At 41.9% G+C, this 22,521-nt stretch overlaps 1 protein-coding gene across 1 annotated transcript; it reads left to right on the top strand.

The window, feature by feature from the left end:
* Positions 1 to 1,900: 1,900 nt before the first annotated feature.
* Positions 1,901 to 20,832, top strand: mbip (MAP3K12 binding inhibitory protein 1). The gene is made up of 12 exons (XM_072458230.1): positions 1,901 to 1,924; positions 2,135 to 2,207; positions 4,804 to 4,873; positions 8,086 to 8,263; positions 8,832 to 8,948; positions 10,241 to 10,429; positions 11,080 to 11,176; positions 11,557 to 11,622; positions 12,020 to 12,178; positions 12,462 to 12,559; positions 19,583 to 19,621; positions 20,671 to 20,832. The coding sequence occupies exons 1-12, from the start codon at positions 1,901 to 1,903 to the stop codon at positions 20,776 to 20,778; spliced, it is 1,218 nt and encodes a 405-aa protein (XP_072314331.1). The 3' UTR covers positions 20,779 to 20,832.
* The last annotated feature ends 1,689 nt before the right edge of the window (positions 20,833 to 22,521 follow it).

Below are 22,521 nucleotides of genomic sequence, written 5' to 3'. Positions count from 1 at the left end.
TCGAGTGACATATTAACATATAACACCCAGACCTGGAACATGTGGTCGGTTAGATCAAAATTTAACATCAGACATCAATTTAACATGAAGTTAAAAAACAGTTCTGAACATTGACAGGAAGCAGTGCTGAGTTCTGAAACGGAATGTTTCTGTGTCCGGTGCAAAATGCGGGTTCAATTATGTCTGGAAAGTTTAATGTTCACCTTAAACTCAAAGTGCCCGTGACGGGTTGAACTAAAATGCAGTCGAGTCAAATATATTTTAAAAAATCAGCAAAAAAATATTTAAAAAAATTAAATAAAATCACAGAATAGCAGTTTTCTTTTCAGTTTTCTAATTTTACTTCCTGGTTGTAACTGATGACATCACAGTAGGAAATTACGCAGCAAACACTGGGCCAATGTCATAGTTTTTATTAATTTGACAAATACAAATATGTGAGAGCTGCTTTATTTTGGTGAATTAATGTTTAGAGAGTCAAAAAAGTTGTTTGTTTTGTGTAAATTCTGCATAAAATTTGACCAGAATGATGTCACTTTCTGCCATTTTCTGCAGGTTTTTCAAAATTTTTCCCCAAATTGCTCTTTGATTGGTGTAAAATTATACTTTATATTTACAACAGGTATAAATAAACCAAACAAAGTCAGAATTGTGAAACCATGAAAACGTGTCGTATGCACTTTAACCGTGCGTGTGGCTGTTTTTAAGACTTTACTTGAAGGCGTGGCTAGTTTTCCCCAGTTTGACCATTTTGGTGACAGTCATAACTTCACTTCCTGGTTAGACCTGAGCAGCAGATGTGACCTACAGTATATTGTAATTCCACAGCTGTTACCTAGCAACCACACTGTAAACAAGGGCCAAAATCCATCCATAGAAATTATACAATAGTAATGATTTGACAAACGATAAGTGCATGTACATTTTCTCTGCATTTTGGATGGAATATTGCTCATCAACATTGATTTTTCACATTTTCTTCACAAATTGCAACTCGACTGACGCAAAACTCTGATAAATACTTACCATTAGTATAACTACTTCAAACAACGTCATAATTTAAAAAAAACATGAGAATCTGTCACACGTTTTAACATTCATTTGGTGAAATAAAACTGTTTTTGTGTGTTTTTATTTGACGAATCATAGGTATGTGAGAATTAGACAGGCTTTGGCCCTTGTTTACGTTGTGATCGTCTTCTGATCCGATGGTCGCCGGTTCGAATCCCGCTCTGGACATAAACGTCCTCGGTAGAGCGGTTGTTTACAGTGTGGTTAAAGGTCACAGTAGAATCCCCAAAGGTCTGAACGTTTTTGGTGGTGAACAAATAGTAAAGAGCAGCTGTCAATGTTGTTTTCTTTACTGTTAATTGTCCAAGTTCAGTCATATTAACCAGATTCTGCCCCTCCATATTTGACTTGTGACTGCTATTGGTCAGCATTTTCCTTGTTTTGTCCTTTCCATTCATAAGCCCTGCGCTCGGCCCCGCGGCGCTACGTCCGTTTGATTCGCTTGTCCGTAAATCCCCTTTTGTCTTAGTCATTAATTATTGGGTTTTCTCCAGATCCGAGCACAAATAATCCACATTTAAAGATCACACAAGCTACAACGAGCCACCGGTGGGTTATCACAGACAGTCTAACTTACGATGCATCTACTTCACCGGAGGCTACGACTGCGTTTCGATGCTAATGCTAACCTGACATAAATTAACTGGAATTATTACATTCAAAATAACACCGCAGTATAACCTTTTCGTGTACAAAAACAACCGACTCGTCCTTCATTGTATTTTATCAATCGTTTCATTTCCTTTTTAAGTTTTATCGTTGGTAATATTCAGTCTAAGCGAGTCAAACGGATGTAGCGCCGCAGGGCTGTGCACAGAGCCCAATTAAAATGGAGAACCAGGGAAAAGGGCAGGTAAGATACTATAAAATGTTGGTGGACTTGTTCATGTGCGCCAACAATGCGCCGTCTCTCTGTGCGGAAGGAGGGAAAGCGAAGGAGACAGAAAGCCTCTTCTGAAGAGTAACATGGTCATTACCTCAAACTCAGAAAGGAGAAGAGCCGGAAGTGTTTCTGAGTACCACATTCTTCTCTCACAAAGTCCCCTCTGCTCTTTTCTTTCAGCCGTCCTTGGGTTTGTCCAGGGATAAACCAGAGAACTGTAAGCCAGAGCCGTCCAACACTGTTCGGCCACCGGGCAAATAAAATGAGAAAAACAATACTTGGAACAAACTTTTCGAGAAGATTAGATAAGATTAGATAACCTTTATTTGTACAGATAACTTAGAGAAATAACTCTTATAATTTGAATAATATCACTCTTATTTACAGCTGTTATATGGACAGAAAATATTGCACCAGGATGATTGACATTATGTGACAGTATTGCACATGAGTATGACAGTATTGCACATGATTATGACAGTATGGCACATGATTAGAACAGTATTATAACATTATTGCATATGATCATGACAGTATGGCACATGATTAGAACAGTATTATAACATTATTGCACATGATTATGACAGTATTGCGCATGAGTATAACTGTATTATGACAGTATTGCACATGGTTATGACATTATTGCACATGGTTATGACATTATTGCACATGATTAAGTCAGTATTGCACATGGGTATAACAGTATTGCACAGGGCTAACAGTTTTTGTTGTAAAGTCTGACCTAAAGACCTGGGAAACGTCTCCTTCACACAGCGAGGGTGGATCAGTCACTGAAGCTGCTCTCCAGAGTGGACAGAGTGTCCTGCAGAGGGCGACACTCATGGTCCAGCATAGATGTGAGTTTAGCCAGGACCCTTCCGTCCCCCACCTCACCGGCGTGACTCGTGGCTGATTTTTCTATTCAACAAATCCACGGCAGGTCTTCCTCCGGCTTGAAAGGTTTTTGGTGCTTTCTTTCAGCTTCTTGACTTTCAGTTTGCGTGTTTTTCCCCGTGTCTGGGTGGATTTCCTCCAGGCACTCCGGTTCCCCCCCATCAAAAACATGCACAAACAGAAAAGTAAAACCCTCCAGCTAAGGTCCTAACCCACCTGCTGCCCCGGTGGCATCGAAGCATGGGTCAAATGCAGAGGACAAATACCCTTTCAAGCACAATAGAACGTAACCGTGAGTTAAATCAAGACTGAAATCCTCTTTATTGGATTTACACTCATTGACGCTGCAGAAATCCTCTATATTTAATTTTTCCGCTCGTGACCCGCCATGTTTGTTTCGACACAGACCGCAGCATGTCTCTGATTGGCCCGTCTAAGCCCCGGGACAAAATACCAGGACCCAGATCAGCACCGGAAACGCAGTGATGGCCGACCACGCAAACCTCTTGGGCGCTCACGACTCCATCTAGTGGTACAAGCCAAAGAGGTCAAAGGTACATGACTCTGCTGCTAGCGCCACACAACTCGGCGATAGTCCTTTTTACGAACAGCGATATCTTATTATACCATTAGACAAAACTTGACGCGGAGCTCTGATTATCTCTTGGGCTGGACACTGGGCCGGCGTGACCAAAGCAAACACGATCCCTCCGCCACTTCCCCGTTCAAAATCACACTAAACACTGTAGTTTGATCAAATAAGAAAAGGCTCGCTCGAGAGGACTTACATTAGTCTGATTAAGCGCCCGTGATGGAAGGGTTCAAGTGCGTCGAGCTCTTACTGATTAGAAATGTGGCCCGAGCTACGTGTGCGCCGCTAAAAAGCCAGTTAATAACGTTACAAGGATCCTTAGCACTTTGTCCATATCATTTACCGCTCTTCACCGCCACGAGAGCCCGCCAGGGTGGCCGGCCCACCTAACGCACCTTCGCTTCATTACGTTTACTCGAGACAGAGTTTAGTGCTGCCAGAAGTCGTGCGTGAGGAAGAAACTATAGGAATGAACTGCTGTGAGGCGCAATCCTGTATTTGTTGTTGTTGTTGTTGTTTTTATAGTTGCGCACCTTCTTTTGACACAGCAAACACATTTACGAGTATTTGGATGAACCACGTCTTGAGATGTTATTAGTTTGCCAGGAATCAATGTCAGAAAGGTTTTACACGACAAAATTCCAATAACATTGTGGAGTAGGGGTGTGGTCCTTTTGGCCAGGGTGCGACTTATACTCCAGAGCGACTTATATGTCATATTATTCGTTATTTTCACATTGGCGACCGCAAGAGGGCGCTCTAGGCTCTAAGCGACGCAGAAGAAGAATCTGCACTTCCTCTTCCTCTGGAGTTTGTGGAGTTGTTTAGAAGTGAAACAGAGGAAGAAGAATTCAATGGATTTAGTGATTTGGGGTAAAACTGATGCTTTGCTAAACTTGTTAGCATGTTCTTTATGCTATAGTTATCTGAATAACTGTTAATATGTTACGTTAACATACCAGACACTTACCACAGTTCTGTCTGTGCCTCATGTAGCTGAAGGTGTTAGCGTTAGCATACGTCATGTAGCTGAAAGTGTTAGCGTTAGCATACGTACACCTAGTCACCATTTTCTCTAATTTATAGTTATTATTTTAAACTGCATCAAGATGAAATGTCTGTTCTTGGTCTTGGATTTTATCAAATACATTTTCCCCAAAAATGTGACTTATACTCCAGTGCGACTATATATGTTTTTTTTTCTTCTCTATTGGCTGATGTGACTTATAGTCCGGTGCGACCTATAGTCCGAAAAATACGGTATATTAGATTTGTACTGACCTCAGCCAAAAGGAGAAGGTACGGACTGAGTTAGTTTGAAGTTTGGAATTGTGAATTGTGTGTATACGCTGACGTTTTACAGATAAATACGCTATGTGCAAGACGTTTTCAGTCAACTGTAAGTGTAACTGTGTGATCTCCTACGATCTCAGGTCAGATACGTGGTCTTATCATCGAGATACTTAATGGCTTTGAGATCTTTGCACAACACGTCGTCCGGGACATACAGTTTGTCTATCGAGAACTGGCGGACTCCAAATCGAAACGCACAGTGTATTTCTTTAATTGGTTACCGCGGCTGTCAATGACTCTCATCTGAATTCTGGGAAGTACAAAACCAGGAAGCACGACTGTCTTTAAATATCGGAAAAACACGCAACGCATCGTGGCTGTAATAGACCCTAGTCCCAATCTTTAGCGCCGGTACAATTTCAGTGGATTTCAGTTAGCGTTAGCTACCAAACGTAGCAAACTATCAAAAAACAAGTTTGGTTTGCGTTCAGTTTGTTGACGTAGCAATTGGGCTCCGGAATTAGCATAAAAGCTAACACCCACGTCATAAAAATGTCTTAAATCAAACATTATTCCGTCAGGCACCAGAAAATCCTGCAAACACCCATGAACTTTGACCCGTCATACTCGTTGGGAAAGGTAATGTGCGTCAACACTGACAAAAATGTGTTTTTTATATTGCTGTTCCGTCAAAATTAATGAATAGAGTGTTTAAACTAGTACCAGGCTGTGCAGGCGACGACTCTAAACTACTCTGGAAGTCGTCTATGGCACTGGCACGTCCATCCGTCTGCCCCGGGACGGTTAGTGGTTTCCTCTGGTCTCCAGCGGGGTTCGCCTGCGTCCCGTGATGAGGCTGTGGGCGAAGGCGGAGCCGGGGGGGGGGGAGTGAAGTGGCCTTGTTTGTGCCTCTGCCCTCGCTCCATCAGCCACCTGCCGAACGGGGCCGGGATCTGCTCCGCGGCTGCAGCAGATGATGTTGACGGGGCATGAGATCGAGGGCCACGGAGGGAGGGGGACGGGACGGGAGGGAGGGGGACGGGAGGGAGGGAGGAGGGGGACGAGAGAGAGGAGGGGGGGACGCGCAAGTAGTAGATTGTCATAGAAAGTGTCACAATAAATGCCAGTGGTAGGGTTTAAAGTGCACTTATGACAGGTTCTCTGGGTTTTTAATCATAATTACTTGGTTTGGTGGGATGAATATGTATTGTAGTTGCAGTTTGTAAAGATATTTTGGAAAATAAAAGTTGAAAAGTAGAGTTGACTTCTAAAATGTCTGTCTACGTCATGTAAGTGACACGTAACCTCAAAAATGCAGGGGTAATTTACACGCAAAGGACGCAATTTTCCGCAGTCATTTAACAAAATAGAGGTGTTTAAAGGGATTATTATTTGTCAAATCATAACCATTGTGTAATTCATATGGCTTTTGGCCCTGGTGTAATGGAATTACGTCTATTGTCCATGTAAAACTATAATACATCACTCAAACTGAGGAGAAATTGGCAACTTTTTTAGCTAAATCTTAATAAAACAGCATGTTCACTACGGTTTAGTGAAATGTATAGTCTCTGCCACTCAAAATGTTTCTTCTTAATGCAAAGAAAAGCAATTTCAGTTATTCTGTGTGTGAGTGACTTGTCCAATACTTGACCAATGGTACTAAAAATAAATATTTTTCATACAATAGATACAAAACAATTATACTTTGTCGGAACTCGGACCTCGGAGAGACGTTTCTGTTGTTCCGGTGTCAAATCGTAAAAAAACAATGAGCAGTGACTTATAGTTTATGTAAATTAACCACTCAAAACAAGTAAAACAAGCGAGGAAAGTGCTCAACTCGGCCAAAATGTGGATCCGGTTTAGTTCATTTATCAACCCGGCCAGTGTTATTACATTTACAGTTTATAAAGCATTGTCTGGGAGTGAATATTTTGATTTGGTGACAGAAATTCAAGTGGAACGCAGCATTAAACCTGACAAAGCTCAAGATCTTTCTAAAATTATTCAGGAAAGGTCAGATTTTCTCCTGTTTATGTCCCATATTTTGTGTGTGATTTTCAATACTTCTGACAAACCCTAGAACTGACTGTAGTTTTATTCTTAATCTTGGTTCAGTTTCTGTTTTCTCTCCACACATAGAAAACAAGAGTCATTTACATCTGAATGAAAATATCACAACACGGGCAGAAGAATAAAACTGATAAATATTTTCATACTGTGCTGCAGCTGAGAAGTGCGTATTCATCTCACGCAACTTCACAGAAAACCTCAGATTCCGATTCCTTCACAAACCGGTTAAACCAACACGAGTCTCTTCATGGTTTAGGCTGAAATAAATGAGCAGTTTTTTCCCCTTTCTCTGGTGGCGATCTCTTGCTGTGTGGGAACATTGGCGCCCACTCAGCGTGTCAGCCGTGTCAAGTGTTACAGTCCCCCTTTTCCGTTTCAGAGCGGAAAAATACCTCCCCAGAAATGAATTCAAAGCGAAAGGGGCTTGTCTTTTCCTAAAATGATTAACCCTTCGGAGAGAGCATTATTGAGATTTTGAGTGGCGCTGCTGCTTTTCCGCGTGGCCTGATTGTTCCCCGCGTTCGTCGTTATAAAGAAAAGCAGGGAGAAATGCTGAATAGAAGAGGCACATTTTCCCACAGTCACTCAGCTCAGGGAAATGCCTCTTTGTGGACAGGTTCCCATCCAGACGCCAGGGTCCATGGTCCCGTCATTGGCTCCAGGGACAATGCTCTTATGAGGGACTGACCCTTCATTGACCAGTCACTAATCACTGACAGCCAAGTTCAGCTGACAGGCATTTTGTGTTGTACTTTACCAAGAGGCAAGAGGTAATTTGGCAGCATCATCCTGTCACAATAGGCTGTCTAAATAGTAAAAGAAAAACCTTTTGCGTTCATTTTAACATTGTATTTTTTGTGTCATGATGAGGTGAAGCGCACAAGAAGGCATGAAGAATACACCGGTTTTATAATTTGACAAAGAAAGTTGTCAAATGTGTAGGCTATTGACGATTTGATTATTACTAAAGCGTATTACTTGTTAAATGTCCTTGTTGTTTGCAAATTATAACAGTTTGTACTTGCGGTAATCAATTTAATTTATATAGGCGAATGTTAATGAACTTCCTCAATTCAATAGCTACTTATTTAATCATGTACTTGCCTACAATTTGTTCGCATCTTTACCAATTAGAAAAAGAAAATAAATATATAAGTAATTTGTAATTTCTTACTTGTATTTTTTATTTGTCTCTTTTTTTAGACTATTAGTACTTGTTTTTTTTTTTATTTGTTTTGTTTTTTTTCCCGCTTACGCTCCCTCTACCCTTACGCAGTGACGTAGCTGGCTCTAGACCCAATCAGCGCTACGTCCCTTTTTTATGCGGAAGTGGAACTGCGGACGCGCTGAAGCCGAGCGGAGAAGCTGCAGCTCGGGACCAGAGCACAAACATGTCCAGTTTCAAAGACTGCGTGGCTCAAATGTTGAGAGAGTTGGCGGAATTTGGGAAAGAGGTTTGTTGACTGCTTTTAACCCGACGCGGGCCCGAGTAATACTGCGTTTGTGGAAGATATTGGTCTTTTGCTAACGCCACATGCTAATGTTTTTAGCATCCGTCCCATTGTTAAACAGCAGCAGGCGTTCATTCATCCACGGGATTCTGGCAACACATTATGCATATTGTTTGGTGTCTTTCTATTTAGTTATGTTTTTCGTATGAAGCAGCAACACTTTTTTAATGACACTTTGACTGATTTGAAATGTGTTGCCACTTGTTTTTTAATCTTTGTTATTATATTGTAATGTGTGTAGCTATTTCCCCTGTGGATCAATAATAGAGTTAATTGAATATATCAGATGCTCCTTTATACCATAGCTAACCGTTTATGTTATTTGCACCATTGAATCTGTGTATAATTTGAGTTAAATACTATGAGTAAGAGACAATCTTCTTAAGACCAAACACTGTAATAAGATAATCATGTTTGTTTACTCGTGTCTATTTAAATGTATGTGATGAATTGCAGTCAGTATTCCACAGTGATAATTATGTTACTGATTGGATGCTTTCTATCTTTTTAGCTCAACATTGGAGACGCTGCTTTGAAAATCCATGTTCAGACAAATGCTGTGGATGTCCTGCCGTCTTCAGCCACTCGTGTTCACAACTGTTTACAACAACACATAGCAAAACTGCAGGTAACAGCATTAACTAAACTCTTATTTAATGACTAAAACCTGCACGATTTATAAGCAGTGTGTTTAAAATATACTTTGTAACGCTGGGATAAAAGATTGAGTTATCAATATATCAACAATTAAGTTGCCTTTTGTCATATTTTGATGATCGTAATCTGGATTACGCTGAAGTGTTGTCAAAATACTTCAATTTCAAACTCGATTTTGATAATAAAGAATTGAATTGATACAAAAATATATGTAAGCTTCCACTCAAAATAGTGGTTTCTTACCATTTGTTTGATACTAGTTCTGATAAAGCTCAAGATCATTCTAAAACTGTCACACTTTGTCTTGTTTATGTGATGTACTTTTCTTTATCTTTTTAAGTATCAATACTTCAAATTAATTCAAGTTTTGATACTAGTTTTAGTATTTTATTTGATCTGATTTTTTATACTAGTAAAAACCCTGCAATACAGACTTTAAAACATGTACAAAAAGACCAGTAAATTAAAATTTCAAAGAATAAACTTTATTCACCAGTCACTATATTTCAACCTTTATTCAGTTCATAACGTATTTAAAAAGTCTAAATGTACAATAGACATAATAGTTTGACTAGTCGATACAAAAAAGTGATATTTGAGCACTAAAATAATGGTCAGTTGCAGCTTTACTTGTATATTTCATATTAAGTTTGTACAGGCTGTGATTTGACAAAGAAATACTGTTGTTAAAATGTATTTGGCTCTTAAAAAACAGTGATATTTTGCAGAATATCGATTATCGCACGTATCGCAAAATTGTGATGTCATTGCGAGTGATTCCCATTCCAAGTGGATATTTATGCACTCCACAAACTGCAGTGTGTCAAAATGATAATAACGTTTTGAAAAGCAATTATAAAACATTTCTATCTTAAGTCTGACCTTTTTTCTCACTTGCGATATTTAGTAGTTATGAATTACATCGTTGAAACAATTACTGTATTTTCCGGACTATAAGTAGCACCAGCCAAAAAATGTATATAAGTATAAATATACGTATAAGTGGCACCCCGGCCAAAACTATGAAAAAAGGTGCAATTTATAGGCCGGAAAATACAGTATTAACAGTCGTATTGATCTGCATTTCATTTATGAATCATGTACAAAAACCTGTCATTGTTTTGAGCCGAGCTGCTAGTCAGTACAGTAGAATACATTTGTAGATAATTATTACTATTTTGGATTTATAAACGTGTACGCGATCGCGCCGCGGTTTCAAAACATGTTCTCGTATCTCTTCTCCACATGTTCTTCTCTCCTCAGGCCGTGTCCAGGAGCCTGAAGTCAGCGCTGGACGCGGACAAAGCAGCTGAAGACGGCATTACATCACTCCCACTCCAACGGCACATTTCCTCTCCGCCGGACCCTCCCCGCTCCTCCGCCGCCACCTCCGTCGCCGCGGAGAGCCAAAACGATGATGTCATGGTCCAGATCCGAGCCGGGAAGTCGGAGGTGGGTGTCGTCTGCCCGTCGTCAGCTGTTCGGGCGGTCGAACCTCTGCGGGGGGGGGGGGGGGGGGGAGAAAACAAAAACAAAAAACAAAAAAAAACACCCCACTTTACTTTATGTCGAGCCAATGAATAATCACGGGTAATTGCGGCGGAGGATGTGCACGCGAGGAGGACGGCGATCCGATAAGCCAAGCCGGGCGCAGAATAGAAGGAGTCCTCTGGTTGTGAGGCCGGGCCGAGCAGAGCATCGGTTGGAGGGGCTTTGAGAGAGCGCCAGGCCCTTGATGGATGATGAAGTGGATGCTCATTACTCCGAGATTGCATGTGGATGAAGGACAAGGGGCCACTATTCTGTTGTGCATTTATTTTGGTAGCCGAGCAAACAGTATTCATATTTCTCCCGCTTTTGCAATTCAACTTCTTTTTTTTTTTTTTGGTGTGTGTCGTCCATCTGTAAAAAGTGTTCGGGGGTCCCCGCACGTCTCTCGCGGCGGCGTTTAATGTAAATTGCTTTGTGGTGTTTGTCCCCCCCTGGCCATTACGATGAAGTGGCCCCCGCGAACGCTCGCACGCATTCTTGACACCCATCAGCGGTCCATCAGTGCATTACGTCTTATCACGCCTGTTGTCTCTGGTTTTTGTCGTCCGCAGATCGAGCGGAGGATATCTGCATTTATAGAGCGCAAGCAGATGGAGATCAATGAAAACAATGTGCGGGAGTTTTGCAACGTGATCGACTGCAATCAGGGTGAGAATGGTGCTGGGGGGGGTGAGGGAGGGCGGGGGGGGGGGGGGGGGGGGGGGCGCCAGGCTCAGATTGCCAATGTTTGGGAGAGAGCTGATTTCCACAGGCGAGAGGTCAGGCTGAACTGCTGCAGGAGTGGGCTGAAGGAGCTCACACTCTGGGCCTCAAAGCACCACCGGCTCAGTCCAGAGAAACAGCACAGCACACGGGCCCTTTAAGCACACGGGCCCTTTAATCCCAGCGCTCTCAGCACAGCCAGTCATAGAAATCAGGGCACGCTAATGGCAGCCCTCACAAATGACACGTATACATTTTTTTCCCTAAATGCATTTAATTAGGCTTTGGCATCGGTCTGATTACATTTCAAATGTCTTCCTCTTTAGAAAACAGCTGCGCCAGAACCGAAGCCGTGTTCACGCCGTATCCCGGCTTTAAAAGCCACGTCAAAGGTAAGAAACACATGTTTGTGCAAATGTCAATGTGACATTTTAGGCAGACTTGTTTTCACAATTGTGTTTCATCATTTTCTTGAATTAGACATAATTATGACCAATCAGGTCAGTAATACCACGTCTGATTACTAGACTTAAAATATGCAGATTTAAATGGATATTATTATTATTGTCTAATGCAGTGTTTGGGCCGGTCTGTTTGTTACTTCTCTGAAAAGGGGACTTTGGGTCATAGTCCTAGCAGCAGCAGCAGCAGCAGCAGCAGCAGCAGCAGCAGCAGCAGCAGCAGTAGCAGCAGTAGCAGCAGTAGTAGTAGCAGTAGTAGTAGTAGTAGTAGTAGTAGTAGCAGTAGTAGTTTTTGAGGTAAACGTGTTTCCATGGCTTCTGTCTGCAGTGACCCGTGTGGTGAACACTTACGGCCCCCAGACTTTGGTGGGGGCCAGTGTCACGGACCTGCTGCAGGCGCGGCCCTCAGCTCGGCCCCAGGACTGTGGAAACGCCGCCATCGAAGAACGCCTCCAAAACATCGAGGAGCATCTGAAACTGCCCTCAGGTCAGTCACGACCCGGCTCGTGCTGGACGCTCCGAGTCCAGAGGGTTGTAGGTTAGACTCCCAGGACGTCCAGAGGGTTGTAGGTTACTAAATCAAAAACACTATAAACTGTTCAAAAACTGTTAAAAAAGCCCTAAATGTATCAAGAATAAATTGGGCCTTTATAAACCGTACTTTACAGCCTCTCTGACCCCGCCCTCTGACCCTGTCCCATGCCCTCTGACCCTGTCCTCTGTCCCCCGCCCTCTGACCCCGTCCTCTGACCCTGTCCTCTGACCCGCAGCCGGCCCGGTGCCGCTCAGTGTTTACCAGAGGATCAAAAAGCTGGAGGACCGCATCCTGGAGCTGGAGGGTCTGTCCCCGGAGTACTTCCAGTCCGGGGTGAGTGTGAGAAGGGGCCCTGACACGGCGGCCATCTTAATTAACATGGTGGCTCCGCTGACCACGAGCAGCTTCCGGGGGAAAAATGTCGGATTGCGGTTCGTGAAGAATTATCGGAGCACTTAAAATGAAATTATTTCCTCTTACCTTGGAGCAAAGTGAAGATATTGCTTCTTGTTTTTCTGGCTGGAAAATAAAAAAAGATGTCGACCTGTAGGTGCCGACCTGATTCTGAACATGGTTTGGGCTAATTTAGGAGAGATTGGAGGACCTAAGACTAGAAAGAAGATACTGACTTCACTGTCTCGGAGGGTGAGGAGGTTTAAAAGGGTTCGTAATGAGGGCGGTTACTTTAAAGTCACAGTTGTCTTGTATTTTTAGGCCCGAGCGCCACAAGCTGGCGAGAGGCCTATTAATCTCGTAAGGCCGTGCGAAGCACGGCTGCGAAAGTGCGCACGTAGTGCGCACAAAATCGAGCGCGAAGCGCTCGCCCACTTCCAAACACTCACTAACGCACTCCTTCACTCATGCACGCCCCGTGCATACTAATTAGTAGTAGGAAAATGGAACATTACCGTTGTAAACGGGCGAAGCCCGTGCAAAAGTGCGCACTAAACGAGCACTTTACATTGAGATGACGGCCGCGAAGCGGTCGTCATCCCCATATAAAGCACTCATTTGCCCTAAGTAGCTCACGAATACGTTCCCCATCTCTTGCATGTTCCGTGCATATAAGCATGTAATGCAAAAATTGAACATTATTACTGTATAGAAGGCCAAAAACACAAAGTGGGCGGAGCCCACTCAAAATTAACGAAAGTACCCGTCAGTGACCAGGGACCCACACCATGAGGTAGGAAAGCGCTCGCGCTTTCCGAAAATGTATAGTTTATGATATTTGAAAAATGGGAAACATTGTTTTCGCATCGGAATATTATTCTTTCTTCTTTCTTTCTTCTCGGGACCAACCCCCCCAGTGAACATTGACGAAAAGTCACAAAAATTTGCACACCTCTAAAAATCGTGCCTCTCTACATTCTGGCTATTTCCCTTTTCTAAAATAAAAAAAATTGGCGCGTCAGCGCCCCCAAATGTACCAAAATGCATTGAGAGATGGGAAATGACCCAAAAAAAATCTGATCGTAGAATCATGAAATTTGGCGCAGAGGTAGATGGTGACAAGAGAAGTAAAAAATATTATTACGGCAACGCCGTCCGCCCAACCAAATGTCGGCCATATTGCTTCAAAAATGGCTAAACATGACTTCGGAGTTTTTCCAAACGTCGTACTTTTACAAACTCCTTCCAGGGCGTTGGCCCTAAAATGCTGAAATTTGGTGAAAATGCTACTGAGGAGTGGGACATCAAAAGTTATCCAAATTACATTGATACCTCTCACGGTCTCTGTGCGGCGAAGCCGCAAACTGTAGCAAGAATTTCAGAAATCTCCCAAATTTTACATTTCTGCCGTTTGCGCAGATAAAGTCCGAATTGCGTCAAATTAGAATCAGTTGTTAAACTCTTTGCCCTAAACCTACTTGAAGTGAAATAAATTAATTTGGAGCCACAGCGCTCCCTACAGATCTTGTATGGAGGTTAAATGTTTAGTTTTGAGAAATTTTATGAAATTTGACACACAACTCAATTTTAGAATCCCCATCAAAAAAGTCAATGAGACCCATGTCATAATTGTTATGGCTTTGCCGTAATGATGACCGAAACCTTCCATGTTATTCCAATGGGGAAATCGCCAGAACATGTTTACACTTTAGACTTTCACAAACTCCTCTTAGGGCGTCAGCCCTATCAACGTGAAATTTGGTGAGACTCATCTTCAGGGGTGGACCATCAAAAGTTATCCACATTTTTATTCAAAGAGTCACGGTGTCTGTGCGGTAAAGCCGCACATTTTGCCAAGAATTCAAAATAAAATTGCTTTTTGATGGTAAAACAAAGGGGAGAAGATGTGACAGCGTCACAGATTCAGCAGTAGGCGTAATAAAAGGACAATTGGGTCGCGTTAGCGCCCCCTCCTCTGGCGTGGCGAGGGCCGATCATTGCCGCTTGCGGCTATAGTTTTTATTCTTTTTTTATATTTCTGCTTTTCAGTGAGACAAACAATGACAATAGAGACATAAAAAATATACAGAAAAGACGCAAAACAAATCTATATAATTAATAAAAATTATATTAATAAAAAAGATACAAAATAATAATTAACTAATAATAATAATAATAAAAAAGAACAATCAATCAATAATCAAGAAATAATAATTATCAAAAAATTATTATCAAAAATAATAATTATCAAAAAACAATAATAATAATAATAATAAAAAAATAATAATAATAAAAAATAATGATAAAAATAATATAAAAACTATAATAATCAAAAAAGAATTATCAAAAAAAGAATTAGCAAAAAATAGGAAAAATATTCAATCACTAATTACTAAGAAAATAATTAGTAATGCCTTGTCCTGTGGTGTCCTGTAGCAGTGTGAGTGATTGTGTTGTATCCATGTACCCGCCTTAGGCCCAAAGTTGCTGGAAAAGACTCCAGAGGTTGAATGAGATGTGAAAGATAAATAATCCTTGGTGATAACTTTTCATTCAATGTTATGTAAGTTATAAGAGCGTGTGTTTTAGGGTTTAAAGGTGCTGTACCTGTCTTAAAAGTGTGAGAAACAGACATTTCAGAGGCCGGAGCAGAGTTTAGAGCCCCACAACAAATAAAACCAATACTAGTGATGCGACAAGGGATTTGTGCGAGTCAGGAATGAGATGGAAAGGTTTAAATACCTACTTCCTTTTATTCACTGTTTGAAAACGAAGTACCCCAGCTTCAACCACATTATTTCTTCATAAACCTAGCATCATTAAACAGCTAGTATGCTAACGGCGCACCTCCTGGTTCTCGGACAGTCATTTAACACGTCATAATCGGACGCAGACGGCACACAGACGTTTCATTTTGACCCTAAGAGCTGCTTTTAGGACAGAAATAAATATTTCTCAACAGAAATTACAGCCACTTTAGCTTTTGTGGTTCTCAACTTGTATTAATAGCGCAATAACAATACTTTAGCTACGTATTCTGCGCCCTAGTCCTTCTGTGCAACCTCAACTAGACATACTGCTGCTAAGTTGCTATGCTAACAGCTAATGCTACTGTTTGCCTGACAACAATAGACACATAAGTCCTTGTTGTAGTGAGTAATTAAAGACCGGGGCCTCTTTCTGTATTGTTTACATGCGTTTACGAGGATTAGCGCTCTTGTTTTGGTGCCATTCAAACGTCAAGAGCAGGTGGCACTCCATTCAATCCCCACCAGAAGCAGCTGTGCTAAGTTAGCGTTAGCATTTATGTTTTAAGCACTCGGATGCGGACGCAGTTAGTCGCTTGTCTTTCCGTGATGCAGCAACGGGAAACTGTCCAAAATCTGAATAAAAAGCTGTTGAAATGTTGCTATTGACGATCCTTATGAATGGTTAACGTGGTCATAAGTCGGTCATAATCGTCATCTGGGCTTTACAGACCCTAAAACACGTATAAAACAACATTTCACAACAAAAGCAGCTGCATTATTACAGCTAAATGTCAAAAAAGAACAAACAATGTTTTATCAATAGGCCATATATATCATCTCTATTCTCTGTTATGATTCTCTAACTTTTTGTTGGTTAAATCGACAGTTCTGGGATGTCCATCGAGTTACAAAAATACGTAGAATTGTTATGTATAAATATTCTGTATCTTGAAACATCCAGTCACCAGATTTCACCCTTTATTTGGTTCAGAAAGTCTCAGTGTGCTATAGAAATAATTATTTGACCAGTCGACTTCTAAAATAATCGTTAGCTGCTGCTCCAGTGTCGAGCCTCGGTTCCCTTTGTCCTCATTACAGTCTCAGAGCAATCCTTACTTGACTGTCTCCACGGTGACGCCACTTGACAGGCCAAATGACCGGTTAGATCTGTGGAAAAACGAGCTCACTCACAGTAAAAAATAATGTTTTTTAAGGTATTATTTAAGCTATGAAAACACCAGTAATTTGATTAAATAGCATGGAAAATGAATGAATAAAATAAGAAAAATAAATAATAAAATAAAAATTTTAATTAAAATAAAATAAATGAAAATAACAAAAATACAAAAGAATCTTAAAAAAAAAAATCTAAAATAAAATAAAGAGTTTGATGCCATACTTTAGATCAGTTCAGGCAAAGCAATAAGATCTATTGACACAACCAGGTGGTGCAACAGCCACAATTAACGTTTAAACAATTACAGTAAGAGACTCTTACCGTATTTTCTGGAGTATAAGTCGCACCAGCCAAAAAATGCATAATAGAGAAGAAAAAAACAAGTCACACTGGAGTATGAAATGCGGTTGCGTGTGAAAATAACAAATAAGTAGTAAGAGTATAAGTATATAAGTATAAATATAAGTATAAGTCGCACCCCGGCCAAAACTATGAAAAAAGGTGCGATTGATAGTCCGGAAAATACGGTAATCTCAGTGGGACTTTCCTGGTTAAATAAAGGTCAATCAATTATAAACAGTGGTTATTTTTCCAGTGCAATTGATACAGAAAAAATCACCCTCAAAAGACAGATAATCCTAGTAAACCCTTTTCTAAATGTACAATATACAACAAATAAAGCAGTTAAACTCATTTAAAAAAACATAAATAAAATATTGTTCCTGCCGTCATTTACCGAACGCTCAGTCGCGGCAGTAATGACACTTAAGCTCATGTTTAACCTGCTGCTCGAGCTTTGTCACAGCACCGCGTTCGTGTCACCGCTTTTTAAACATCTCCATGACGACATCCCCTCTGTCTCCTGCGACTTTGCAGACTCACGCACGGCGCTCGCGCTCGGATGATTTGGATCAGAGAGAGTCCAGCCCGTGTTTACAGACGAGGCTGAGGGTGCTTGAGTTTGCTGCATGCCTCGCTCTCCTTCCCAGCATGCAGCTCTCCACGCGCTTTTGACTTGCCACATTTTTGAGCAGAGGATGTGAAGTGTCTTTGAATAAACTGATGGGGTCTTTTATATTCCGAGTGCCACTTTTTTTTTTCACCCGCCGCTTTTTATTGCAATTTTTCTTTTTATATCGGAGATTCTAGTGCGGCGTCTCGCCGTCGTCTGTGAGCGCGGGTGTGAGCACAGTCCAAGAGGCGAGAAGTTTTAAAGGGGGGAAACGATCAATACTGGACTAAAACGAGGGCTAAATATGGGTCGGGATATAATCTTAAATGTCGGATTCACTTTGTAGAAACTGTTGTCAAAGTGTTGGATGGATAACGTTGTCACGGCAAAGAATGAAATCCCCGTTTGGATCCATAAACTCGTATAAAGATGATATCAAGTCAGGCATTAACCTTTTACACGGTCTGGTCTCCTTGGAGATGGTCTTACTGGGCCTGGTTTGTTCCACAGTACGGCAGAGTCTGGTTACTTATGTGCAAATGTGATTTATAAAGGTGATCTTATCTTGGTTGGGCTTTCACAGATGAAGCTGAAGGCGATAGATACAGTCTTAGCAGGAGGGCGTGGTCTGGCGGGGGGCGTGGTCTAGTGTGGGGGGGCGTGGTCTGACGTGATCTTATCTTATTTGGGCTTTTGCAGATGAAGCTGATGGCGATAGATACGGTCATAGCGGGGGGCGTGGTCTGGCGTGAGGGCGTGGTCTGGTGGGGGCGTGGTCTGGCGTGATCTTATCTTATTTGGGCTTTCGCAGATGAAGCTGAAGGCGATCTGCTCCGAGAGACGAGAAGGGACCAAGTTTGAGAAGCTTTGGTGTTTTGTCCGTTACAGATACAGTCATAGAAGGGGCGTGGTCTTGAGTGGGGGGGGCGTGGTCTGCAGGCTTTTAAATAGGATTTGAAAACACGTACGGGGGCAGACTAGGCGAAAAAACAAGTTGCTTTGGCATTCTCTGGACCACGGCTCGGCAGTCAATCAGAGCCAAGCACACAAATTTTGTCTACCAATCAGCGCGCAGCATGCACATTTTCAAACTGTAATGGCGGACTATTGTCAAACGCTTCCCGGCCCGATTTAATGATAACATTCCCTTTTTTTCTAAGATTTATCAATAAAATGCCCGTCCTTCCCATCCAAAATACGGGAAGACGAGTCTCTTTCCAAAAGCCTGGTGGTCTGGCGTGGGGGGCGTGGTCTGGCGTGGGGGGTGTGGTCTGGCGGGAAAGAAAGCGAGTTGTACATTTTCCAACTTTTTATAGTTTTCTGGATAATTCTGTGTATTTTAAGCACGACAAACTCAAACTGAGTCAACAATGAGTCTTAATGAAGTTTGTTGACCGCTGTGTTCTGTACCGGCGGCGTTAGCATCGCGCCAGTGTTGAGCTCGCAGCTGCCGTTAGCATTCTTACATATTCACACACATTTGGGACCACTTTATTCTTCTTCACCTGTAAAAAAAGGTCGTTCTTTAGCTGTAAACCGATGGGTCTAAAGCCGTACTGTGGAACATTCCAGGCAACACGACGGAGCGCAGCAGGTAGTGGACACTCCAAAAGTTACAGGGTGCACTTTTTACTTAACGGGCTTGTTATTCTGACGAGCGGTCGCCAGAGTTCATGGGAATATAAAACGCCCCCTGCTTGTTTCTTCCTCCTTTACAGCGAAATCGATAAAATAAAAGCACTTAGATCTTTCAGCCGTTTCACTTCTAAAGGGAGAACGACGCGCCGGCACCGACCCCGTGACGAAACCAGGACTAACCAAGGTTCAAGCCTCTTTCAGAGCTAATCGATATCATCATTACAACATTCCACCCGCAGAGCTGCTCGTGGCTATTATTGCGGCTTCTCGTAAAGTGCGTGAAGTGTTTTTATGGCGTTCCAGCGGGATTCTCGGACACGGCGGGTCGTCGGGGGTTCGAATAAAGTTCTTTTTGGACCGCCCTTGAGAGGCTGGAGATGGAACGAACAAAAGACACGGCGAACGCTTAAGGTCGCCTCTGCTCTTTTCTCTCCTCTTTCTCACAGAGTCACCCACACAAGCGGCCCAAGACGTCACAGCCTCAGGTGGGTGCAATGCTTTACCATATCGGGCGATGCGCAAAAGTATTACGAAGTATTCCGGAGCTTTATTTAATGCACAACTCGCACACGGAAGGTCGAGAACTGGAGAACTGGAGCTTTCGGCCCAATTGTACGCAATGAAAAGAGCGATAAATGAATAAATGATATATAGTTAGAGATTTCTGGATTTTGACAGAAGTTTCCACACTTATGATCCACAAATGTTGAAGCTTTTCATTATTTGTTACGGATTGGCTCCACAAACTGGTCGTATTGCTCTTGTGGCTCGAGGTTCTTTCAGTCTTTGGGGTTGAATAATGGCACCGGTTTCTGAAGCTACAGTGGGGAAAAAAAGTATTTCTCTTTTGCTTATTTACGCCGACAGGCCTTGTTCTTACGGAACTATGAACCATGAACCGAGTACAAAATGTCAGCAGTTAAGCAGACGATTGTGAGTTTCTGTCGGCCTCCAGCTCGGGGTTAAACTCCAGAGATTCTTCGACGTGATCCAGATACTATCCAAAGAGTGTCAGCGAGAACGTGCAGTGTGAATCTGTGTCGATGTACGCACATGTGCACAGTTATGTAATGAAAACGGAATCATTTGGTAGCTGCAAATTGGTCTTATGTTTATACAGTATTCCATTAAACTTGATTTTAGTTAATTTTCTAACATTTTTGCCACATTTTCTTACTCGTGTCGATTGATCGCGGCTTACGATCGCAGTTATTTTGTCTTATAAAACAAGTAAATGCGAGTTTTTGATTTGGGATTGATTTGGGAATATAAACAAGGCAGACTTTTAATTTGTGCCAATTCACACAAATTGTAGTCATAGTTTATGTTTTTGGACCGAGGATTCGCTCTGGACCTCTTAAAAAAAGCCTCAGACTGTTACAAAATGTGATGATTGGTTCTAAACATCGTCACAGTTTCACATTGTAGTCGGTCATTTTCCTCTCTGCGCTCTTGCTTTCCTACGGCGTTAAAACATTAAAATCGGGTGTTATTTTTGCCCGTTTGTGACTTTGTTTGTTCTGTTGCCCATCAGTTTTCCAGTCTGACAGAGCTGGACGAGAAGATTAACGCGGTGAAGGCGGCGCTGCTGAAGAAGGCGAGCGACTTCGGGCCCGGCTACGGCTTGGACTGCGCCCCGTGAAAACCAAACTAAACGTCTTTGTTTCTCCTGTAAAACACTTGTTAATTTGCTGTGAAACGCCTGTTGATTCCGACTGGCTTTGTAAATAAACGTGACGTGTTTCGGATGCTTTGTTTCCTCTTTGTTGCATATCACACGTATTTAGATTTTATTCCCGAAATATAAAAAAGAAATGTTGTTGGAGGCTCGGTCTAATCACAGAACCTCGGGAAACGTCAGTCTTCCAACAATAAATAATAAAAAGCAGATGTTTCTTTTATCGATATTGACATAGAGGAGGGTCGTTACTGCGAATCATTTAAAACGTAGCCTTTATCTCAGGTCCGTCTCACAACACTTGGACTAATTGTGACTTGTCCACCATGAACTAGTCTTGGTTGTATTTTGATAATCTTACTCATTATCTGCACTATATAGACTCAAAAGACCAGCATTCTTAAATCAAAATGTCACTATATTTACACCTTTTATTTGGCTCATAATGTATTTAAAAAGTCTCAATGTACAATACAAATAATGTTCACGAATTATCACATTTTTGGGGGAAATGTATTTGATAAAATCCAAGACCAAGAACAGACATTTCATCTGTAAATGCAGTTTAAAATAATAACAGATGGGAGAACATGGTGAATAGGTGTACGTATGCTAACGCTAACACCTTCAGCTACATGACGTATGCTAACGCTAACACCTTCAGCTACATGACGTATGCTAACGCTAACACCTTCAGCTACATGATGTATGCTAACGCTAACACCTTCAGCTACATGACGTATGCTAACGCTAACACCTTCAGCTACATGAGGCACAGACAGAACTGTGGTAAGTGTCTGGTATGTTAACGTAACATATGAACAGTTATTCAGATAACTATAGCATAAAGAACATGCTAACAAGTTTACCAACGCATCAGTTTTACCCCAAATCACTAAATCCATTGAATTCTTCTTCCTCTGTGTCACTTCTAAACAACTCCACAAACTCCAGAGGAAGAGGAAGTGCAGATTCTTCTTCTGCGTCGCTTAGAGCATAGAGCGCCCTCTTGTGGTTGCCAGTGTGAAAATAACAAATAATATCACATATAAGTCGCTCTGGAGTATAAGTCGCACAGCGGCCAAAACTATGAAAATACGGTAAAGCTTATAATGGTAGAGAATTTTAAATGTTCCTGTTAAAAAAAAGACTTCTCAGGATGACCAGAGTTCGGACACCCACGATCTGCCTTCACAGTATTGCAGTATTGAAGTATTGCAGTATTGTGGTGTTCAATGAATAACTCCTGAGAGAAGTTTTGAGGCAGTTTTAAAACTAGTTTTCGGTGACGCTCTGGACGCCAAGGAACCATTTGTTCTTTGCGTTTTACACAACTCATCTCACAATTTTTTCATCTTTCGTCTCTATGTAAATGTGAGTGAAATCGTTTTATTTTTTTCTCCTGCAATTTCACAAGGTTAAGTTAAGAGTCGAAAATGCTGCACAAAAATGACTGTCGGCGGTTGAGTTGCCCGACGCCGCGGTCGACCTCGCCGTCATTACCCACTGAACTCCTCCCGTCTGTGCTTTGTGCTCGTACAGACAGACTTTTCCCGTGATGCCTCGCCGCTCGGGTTAACTCATAATTGCCTTTGTGCCCGTGTCACGGTGTCAAACGCAGCGGCGGCTCATTTAGCGCTGGTTTGTTGGGTCTCCGACATGTTTTCCAAACAGAGCTTCAGTAATCAGGTCATTTGTGATAATGAC

This window comes from Eucyclogobius newberryi, unplaced genomic scaffold (assembly GCF_026437365.1).
Source record: "Eucyclogobius newberryi isolate DKJ021-1_F unplaced genomic scaffold, fEucNew1.0.hap1 SCAF_21, whole genome shotgun sequence".
Taxonomy (NCBI): Eukaryota; Metazoa; Chordata; class Actinopteri; order Gobiiformes; family Gobiidae; genus Eucyclogobius; species Eucyclogobius newberryi.
The sequence above is the reverse complement of the archived record's forward strand: the minus strand, read 5'-3'. Positions and strand labels throughout refer to the sequence as shown.